Genomic DNA, 9,803 nt, shown 5'->3' with positions numbered 1-9,803 from the left:
CATATTTTTCCATTTTGAATAGTTTTTCTTCTCTTTTTATTTTCTTTTTTATCCTGTCTCTTTCTTTTTCACAGAGGCCACGTAAAAACGTTCGAGGACCGGAAAAATCTGTTATGAACCGGTCTAACGCTTCTTTATTTGAGTACATACTATTGTTGTTTATTTATCTGATGAAATTTTTGTATAGCAATGATACCATTAACCTATAAACATTTCGATGAAAAATAAACTATTAAACGTCAAATCAACGAACTTAAGTTTTCAGTTAAAATATAAAAACTAACCTAAACTTTTTCTAAGTTAAGTTATTATTTCTATTAGTATAATTTTACTAGTTATCTACTAAATCCAAAATTTTCCGATTTTTTTTTCAAAATAAGATTCGGATAGTTTATAAAAACTAGGACTCAGATACATTTTTTTCCAACTTAGATGAGGTCGGGTAAGAATTAGGATATTTTTTAGTTGAAACTCTAAAAGTTTAACGAATCTAAACCTTGTTCTATAATTAAAATTCTATAAGTATGCGAGAATGTGCTTAAATATAACTTTTTTGTTCTTTTAATTGTTAAACTTATATTTTTATCTAAAAGTATAAACATTTGACATCCAAGTAAAAATCTTTAAAGAAAAAAAAATCAGTTCTACTGACAGTGTGAAAATATATATATATATTTTTTCAACCTTGGTAACAAGTCATTCACTACTCATTTAAATAAAAATTAAATAAAATTTGAATTGTTGCTAAAAATCAAAAATAACAAACAAACAAACATTCTTGAAATATATATTTTTTTTCGTAAACTAGACATCCGCACTTAATACAATATAAAATTAGCATATATGTCATAAATTGAAATTATCAAGTAAATAAACAATATGTTATATGTACATAAAAGTATAAAGCTTAAACTATACGGACATCTTTAGTAATATCTATTGTAAAATTACTTAACCGAGATTTTTATTCCAACTAACAGGCTCATTGAAAAAGACAGAATAACATGATTTGAAAAAAAGTATATAAATGTTTTCAATTCTAGTCTAAGTCATTCACAGGATTGCCACAGATCAAGCTGAAAAAAATTCATGACATTTCTAAACCAAATTCTTAGTTTACACTTATTCTGAAGTATATATCAAACACTTGAAACTATATAAAGCTTTTAATCTTATTTTTATACAGATTAATACAATAATTTTTTTTTGCTGAATTCAATTATCTGCACACATAAAATGTATTTGTTATCTTTTTTACGAATTGTTTCATCAGTGATTTACGCCTGACTAACCCTCGTTTCTTATTAGCTCATTCGGGTGCTTTAAGAGTTAACTTCCATATATGGTCATTGTTGTCTCGCTCAACTCATTCAGGGTTTAAAACAAATAAAACAATAAATAAAGGCAGTAGATCATTACAATTTAATAACACAATCTACTTTTACTTATTTTTTAATTTAAACAATTTTGAAAATTTATAAAGAGGTAAAGTATATACATAATTTTGTTAAATAAAATACTAATCTTAGTGCTTAGTTATAAAGAACTTAGTTATTTACTTCAACAAAAAACACTTTGATTCTAAAATTCTGCATAATAAACTTTTGTGTATATATCACAGTTTCACTATGGAAGTATCCTTGCCACAGATCATCAATAATAAAAAGTATACAAAAAGTGCTTGTTCAAGTAGGGTAGTTGTTCAATATGTTAAAAGAAAATTTTATAAAGTATACTTTGTTAACTTTAATCAGATGAAAACATTGGAAATTAAGTTATTTTGTAAATTTCTAGGAAATTTTGCAACTTTAGTCTAACTTTCAAGGATTTTCAGTAAATTTTTCACCATTTGAAGTCTTTGAAAAAAAAAGAAATTTTGTAAATTTGAATTGACAAAATTTCACGTTTTTCAAATTTCCTGACTTTTGTAATTTTTTTAGTTTTTCCTGACCTTGTTGGAGCGCTGCATTCACTTCATGATTAAAAAAATAATAACATCTATACGGTTGCTGAAAATCATATTAACCAAAAAAGGTAGTTTATATAGTTAGATGGTTTTTACAAACTAGACCTCTCCACTAAAAACTTCATATATTTATTCATAACATATATGTCATAAACTAAAAAAGATAAGCTAAATAGAGATATATGAAAACCCTTTATTAGACCTGACTTTCCCAGATAATACTTCAAGCTTAACTGAGGTGGTCTGAGTGACCTCACTAAAATGAAATTTATTACCTAAAGCGATATAAGTCTTTTAAATTATCGTAGGAGAAAAGCCAGAATGCCATTTGAACCAAATATGTTCACGAGCAAAGATAAAAAATGTATGATGATTAAGTAAGAACGGTTATGCAAAAAGCTTAGGTTAAACGCCTTAATAACATACTTTTTTTGAGAGTCTAACTAAAATAATTTATCATAGTTTTTATACTATGTGTAAAACTTTAAACCAAAGGTCAAAAGGCTTAAATAGTTGCAGGCCTACAAATTTTCCTTATAAAAGTTAAATTTGGGTCGCAGTCATTTAAGATTAAGTATAACACTTAGTTATCAGTAACAATGAAATGATATTGAACGACAAATAAAAGCGCTCAAAATATTATACATTGTCCTAGAACCTGGTGCCCGAAGAATCTTTCGGTCATCGAGTCGTACACCACGGATACCTTTTAACGTCTTGTCCAGGATATTCATACAATATAATTATATTATGTGACTTTTGTCACGCTGAATTTTAAAAATATTTGAGTAAAACTATTTTAAAATTTATTTTTATTCTCTTTCTAATTAAATCTATCACAAAACTCGATGTTTTTAAAGTTTTAAAGCTACATAAAATGGGAACGGGTCACTTTTGCACGAGCGTCATTTTAGCACTGTTTAGTTTTGTACTTCCTTTCTTTCCTATTTATTAGAAGCTGTGAAGTTTGTTTTTATAGTATATGCATTATTCCAGCGATTCTTAACCTGGGATACATTCTTTTGTTTCAAAGGATAAATTTTCTTGATTACAAGTTATGTAAATTTATGTTTATCAATTATATCTTTCAATTTCAAATTAGTATTTTATTTAGCTTAATAAATACTTCATTCTATTTATTTAGTAAGCATAATATTCAAAAAAAATAGTTTATTCTCCTTAAAAGTAGTTAAATTCTTTTTATTGGGGTGGAAGTTTGGTAACCACCCTCTACAAAGGAGTAAAATATGAAAAAAAAGGTTAAGAACCGCTGCATTCTTCTATCAAAGACATTATTACAAAGTTTTCTAATCTTTAATCTGTATTGTAAGATACAATAACCAAAGGGATTCTTTTCAATTTTTAAGACGCTAAATACTTTTTACACTCGTAAGAGTTTTATAAGCTATAAAATGACAACTTAGGTATAACAAGTTTAGTGATCTACTTTCTACCGAATCCACAAACTAAGATCTAGTTGGATCAGGATATTTTTACAAACTAAGATCCGGCAGGATCTAGACAATTTCTTCAAATTAGGATCCAGCCAGAATCAAATCCAAAAAGGCATCATCCAGTCGAATCCGAGTTCTTTAATCCGTAAAATTATTAATTTTTACTAATAAAGTATAATGAAGCAGCTAGGAAATTGCTTACACCATAAGTTATTATAAAAAGTTTGGCTATAATATTTTTTTAAACTTTTCATAATATATACAATTCTAAAATGATTATTTTATACTTAAAAGCTTTTAAGTTAAAACTTTTGAAATTATAATAAGATTGTTTTTTATGGCAGTAAATGTTAATGCTATGTAAAATACTGGGAGCGGGTAACCTTGGTACGGTTCGTCAATTTCGCATGGCGTCAGTTTAGCACTATTTCTTTCTCTGTTATTTTGCTTGAAGCGTCTTTATAATTTTTACTGAGCGTTATTTTGTACTAACCAAACATTTTTAATCCTTCATTTGAAAGTTTTTCGATATAACATTTTTAATTTTAAATATTTAGAACTATGTAAAATATAAAACACTTGTTTAAAAACTAAATTTAAAAGTAAACACGCAATAGATTCGTAAGAAATTATAACTTAATTTATAAGTATTTTAACCTTTTTTTTATATGTGGTACTAAGGAAAATTTAGTCTAAAACAAGTTTATATTGTATGAAACTAAATTCAATGCATGGAAAATTATAGTTGTTTCAAAAAATATAGTATAACATTTTCAAGTTTTGGTCAATTTAATCAAATTTATAAGGCTTAATTTAATTAAATAGGGTTAATACTTAGAAGCTTTTCTTAGTTTTACTAAACTTTCTAGCCTAAAAAATGAAAACTTTAGAATGTTAAGTACTAAAGTGACGCACTGTGCTGAATTGAAGACCCGTACTAAAGTGTCGCTGTGCCATTCCGACACCCACCCTAAAATTTTATGGTAATAGCAAACTTCTGTAGAAATAATAAGAATTAATTAATAATTTTATTCATTTAACCTAAACAAATTAAAGTTTTTTTAATATCTTAATTTAAACAAAAAGATTGCAGCCTTCTACAAGTAACCCAATATTTTCAAAAACATGTCTTTGGTGGACCGCTAAGTTTCAATTAATTTTACCTAAAAACTTTTTATAAGCATAATTGTGAGAAACGATCTCTTTTTATGCATCACTGTTTAGTTAAAATGAATGTAAATGCATTTTTGTAAATATTTTTATTTTAGAAATATCAGTTCTGGTTGTTTTGCACATGTTGCTTTTAATAAGCTAAAAACTAGAGAGTGGATTGTAAGCTAAAACCTGTTTTTTATTTAAAATATATTCAAAAATAAATATTAAATTATTTTTAAAATATGCTGTTAAAGCACTAAAACAATATTATTGTTAAGAAAATACTTTATGTTTTATCTTAACAACTACAAAATAGTCAATAACTTAACAACAAAACATTCGAAGTTATTCAGCTAATTCATATCACATCTACTGCTTGTTAACTTATATTGATCAAACCATAAGTAATATTAAAAAATATACTCAAAGTAAACAGTTCAAGGAAACCATTAAATAAATTTTACAACAGGGATGTGATCAGCGATCTAAAGTTTTAAGCCTCTTTGATATTAGTAAGTAAAATCGGTAAAAATAAATACAAATTATATGCAATCAAAATCGTTAATCTTAATATTTATCAGTAACTTCGAGATTCAAAAAAGAATTATAGTAAACTAGTGCAAATATTGTAAATAAGCTTGGTTTTAAGTTATTAATTTATTTGGCTAAGTTTATGTTTTTTTAAACGTAAAATCAAATGATTTTAAATATAAAACAGACAGCAAAACTCAATAGTTAAAACAGTTTTATTCTTCATTTTAATTAATCTACAGCTAAACCAACTTAACTAATTTAAAATTTCATAAAAAAGTTGTACAAAAAAACTTCAGATACTAACATAAACAAAATATTAAAAAAAAAAAGTTAACTGGTTCTTGTTAGATCAAAAAATTCTATTTAGAATACCTAATTTCATAAAATAAAATTGTTAAAAAGACAAAATGATAACTGTTATTTATAAACTTTCCAAAGTAAATTTAAAATATACCAAAACTGAATTCCTACTGGCACAAATCACCAACTACTTTTTTCACCAGATTGATCGGTAGGGAACGCTGTTACTATTATGACATCATCAAGAGGTCGATCGTTCTTGTTTGTTGCCACTTTTCCTAACTTCTGCACAATTTTCATTCCTCGTAGAATGCGGCCAAAAAATTGCGTGTAAACCTGATAAATTTTAGTTCATTTGGTTTATAAATTTTATATATCAATTAGTTATACATTTTAGAAAATCTCTTCAGTGAAGTGAGTAACCATAGTTTAATATTAATATATGGTGCTATGTTTATTACTACAAAAGAATGAAACCACTTGTCAAGACTTTCATATTTTACAATACCTACCATCAAGGTGCTGTGTGGGTGCTAATGTGATGAAAAACTGGCTTCCGTTCGTATCAGGTCCCGCGTTTGCCATCGACAAAATTCCCGCTCCCGTGTGTTTCAGATCTTTGTGAATTTCATCTTCGAACGTGTTTCCATATATTGACGCGCCACCACAACCTTTCGAATAAAATTAAATAACATTTTTACAGAAAGAAATTTTAATCCTGACCAATCTTTAGGTGTGCAACTTGTACAACACATAAGACTTCGTAAAATTTTGTTTTTCTAGTTTTAATTTTATTGTGAACTTGTGCATAGTAGTGTGCATATAAGTATTAAACTTTGCACATAAACTTGTTTAATTGTTAAAACAAAATTAAACAGCTCTATATTTCTTTTAATATTTTCAATACATATTGATAAACTCTAGCATAGTTTAATCAATGAGAATAATTTAACTACAAACAAAAATACTAAAATATACATTTTATTGACTTTAACACACGATAATAATCTAGTCTGTACAAAATTCTTTAATAAATATTGTATTTAATTTTAATTTTTGTTTAGTCTGCTCAAATAAAACAAAATAATTTTCAGCATAGTTTTAAAAACTTTCTATAATTATTTTTAATAAAACTATTACAGTTACTACTTGTTTTATTTTCAACGAAATAAAATCATGTTAAAGTTAGTTCAAGTATAAAAGCTCAGGTACAGAAAAACAAAAAAATAAAACAAATAAACTATTTTTTGCGAAAATATAACAAATAAAAGATAAAAAATAGGTATTTATAAACAATTTAAGAGTAAGTAAATCAGCAAAAACTCGATATAACTATACTTACTAATAAAAAAGTACGTCGAAAAATAAATTTAATTTAGCTTATACTATTTAAAACTTTATTCGTTTACAATGTTTTGTCTTATCAGAAAACCAAAAATTAGAACTAGGTTATAAGTGTAAGTATATTGTAATTTACATATAAGTAAGGATACTTATATATAACTTGTGTGAAATAGCATAAAGAAACGTTTTAAAATCAAAGAACTAACACGATTTATATAAACTTAAAAATAAACATTAGAGCTTTACACAGGGTTGCCTTTTTTTTAATTTCTTCTAGGTTTTATGATTTCTTCAAGGTTTTTAAACTAACAACTTTTTTTATTCATTTATAGTATAAAGTTAAATTTAAGGTAAAAACTGTCTAAATTGCTAAATATTGAAAAGATACTGCAATCCTGTACTTTACAATAAATAAATGTTTAAAAAATATTTAAAAAAACTAATTGCATGGTAGGTTTTTCGTATTTAATAAAAAAATACACTACTTTACAATTGAAATTATATTTTAAAATTACAAGTTTTTTGTGATATTTTTTTAAATTTCCACTTTTTCCAGGTTATGCTTACCTAGGTAGTCAAATTCAAAGTTTTTCTAGGATTCCAGGTTTTTTTGGCAACCCTGTTCACAGTAAGTCAGCAACTTGACGAATAAAAAATAAAACGGGGTTTTTTACACAGAAAATTAATAGCTTACAATGCAAAACGCATCTAGAGATTGAACCCAAAATAAAAATTCCGTTTACAACAATAGTTTTGCCAATTGGAGCAAAACAAGTTGGAGGATTTATGAAAAGATCAAACTTTAATGTATTTAAATTAAAAATCAATTATCAAACGAAAACCCTTAAAATTACTTTTACCTAAAAGGAACTTTTTAATAGTTTAGAAAAATTATTTTAAAGTTTCATTGATAAATTTCAGTTGAAGAGTTCATTTCATTTAAAAATTTAATATCTACTTAACATTTGCTAGCTACTACAACAAAAAATATTAAGATATATTTTTAACTTCCCTATATTAAAGTATAATTTAAAGCTATTTTATACGAAAACAACATCAAGCAAAAACACTTTAGTAAGCTACTACTACTTCAAGTCTGATAAAGGTTTTTCAGTAGTAAATTTTTACTTAGCTTATAGTCTTATATTATCTTGGAATACATGAAAATAATATTTTTGAAAAGATTTAAAATTATTGATGTTATACAAAACTTCACTATGTCAAGTTTAGCGCGATTTTGAGCCTGTTTTTAAATTTAAGTTTTTCATTTATAGCAAACCAGCTGAACTTTTTACTTGTGTAGATAATTATAATATCAATTAATTGATCATAGATTAGCTTTTATTTTTTAAAGTAAGATGAATTTGAAAAATAAATATATACTCCAAACTACCTTAAAAATCAAAATAACTATATTTAAGTTGAGCGCACACTTGATAACTGAAAAATATATAGTTTTAAATATAGTAATTTATTGTTATATTATTTGACAACACTAAATTAATTTTATTTTTTAAATTGGTATTTGCTTTGTACTACTTTTAAATCAAACAATAAAATGTGAAAAAACAATTACTTCATGACTTATTAAACTTCAAAGTCACGATTTGAAAATAAATTATATTTTTGAGAATTAAAGGAACATAAATTAGATTTAAAATAAAATTTTATTTAAATAAATTTTAAGAAAAATTTATAAATAAAACATACAAAGCAATAAAAACAAAAGCTCTACCATTTTTTTCATCTGTTAAAAAGTTATAATTATAACTTAAGTATTTACCTGTAGCGGTTGGATCTCCGCCTTGTATCATAAAATTGCTGATAATTCTGTGAAACTTAGTGTTGTTATAGTAACCTCTTCTACACAATTCTGCAAAGTTTCGGCAAGTTTTTGGTGCATGGTCGTGGTACAACTCAATTTCTATAACACCCAATCTGTAAGTATTCAAGAGTTTGAATAAAAGTATAAAACTCATGTAGTAATATCTAGTCAATGTGTAATGATGTACTACAATTGTTTCACAGCTAATGCAGTTTGTCAGGTATAAATACAAGAGTAGTCTAAATTTTGTCTAGTTAGTAAACATTAACTAAACTTATTGCTCAATAAATTAAACAAAATAGTCAATAAATACATAAAAGTTAACAATAATATACAATTAAACAAAAAAAACTTTTTTAGTACAAAACTGAAAAATAAACTAATATAACATTTTTAAAACCATAAATTTTTTTGGTCAAGACTCATCAGTGAAACGTTCTTTACAAAGTGAAATAAATTTAAATATATTATATTCATAATATTCTAAATTCTAAAAGAAAATAAATGATGTAACAGTAGGAAAAACTATATTTAACTTTTTCTTTGAATTAAACTGTATTATTAATATTGTTAAATATTATCACAACACGAAAAAATGACATTTACACACACATATTTATTTATATATAATATAAGTTCGGCTAATCACAGAAAAATATACTTTTTGCAGAATTATCAGATAAACCTTGAACCCAGTGCCTGGAGATTTTTATACACATCATGATTATTCTGTTAATAGTCTGGTAAATTATTCATACTACGGTAGTGACAGTTGTACTAATAAATGTTATAATTAGTTTTTTCAATAAGGAAAACATCTTTGTAAACTCTTTGTTAATGATTAATGAGTGCATGTAAATAATGTCATTTAGGTATAACTTCTTGAAACAAATGTTGATATTTTTAAACCAGGGCCATTACAACTAAAGCTCAGTTTGTGGAATTTTTGATACTTTGTAATTAAATCATCACGACTATCAAAAAAAAAAAAGATACAAGATTTACAAAACATCAAGTAACAGCAACTGTATAATATACATTAAAGTTGTTGTTTAGTTATTTCATAAAACCTGACTTAGTTCCTAAGAAACTATTTAAGTTAACTTGGATAAGTAAAAATTATGTAAAAACAAGGGATAAGTAAAAATAATGTAAACTGTGAATTTTTTAAGGACAGTGATTTTAAAGACAATTTAGTATTTTGCTCTTGTAATAACTTTTTATA

The 9,803-nt window shown here is 25.2% G+C and overlaps 1 protein-coding gene across 1 annotated transcript; it reads right to left on the bottom strand.

Moving 5' to 3' along the window:
* Positions 1-5,303: 5,303 nt before the first annotated feature.
* On the bottom strand, positions 5,304-8,732 carry LOC145846801 (peptidyl-prolyl cis-trans isomerase-like 1). Its single transcript, XM_082953413.1, has 3 exons — positions 8,537-8,732; positions 5,910-6,080; positions 5,304-5,732 (listed from the first exon to the last, which is right to left on the bottom strand). The coding sequence occupies exons 1-3, from the start codon at positions 8,730-8,732 to the stop codon at positions 5,590-5,592; spliced, it is 510 nt and encodes a 169-aa protein (XP_082809539.1). The 3' UTR covers positions 5,304-5,589.
* Positions 8,733-9,803: the final 1,071 nt, after the last annotated feature.

The sequence above is a fragment of the Thalia democratica genome, unplaced genomic scaffold (genome assembly GCF_965202585.1).
Source record: "Thalia democratica unplaced genomic scaffold, ktThaDemo2.hap1.1 HAP1_SCAFFOLD_652, whole genome shotgun sequence".
Taxonomy (NCBI): Eukaryota; Metazoa; Chordata; class Thaliacea; order Salpida; family Salpidae; genus Thalia; species Thalia democratica.
The sequence above is the reverse complement of the archived record's forward strand: the minus strand, read 5'-3'. Positions and strand labels throughout refer to the sequence as shown.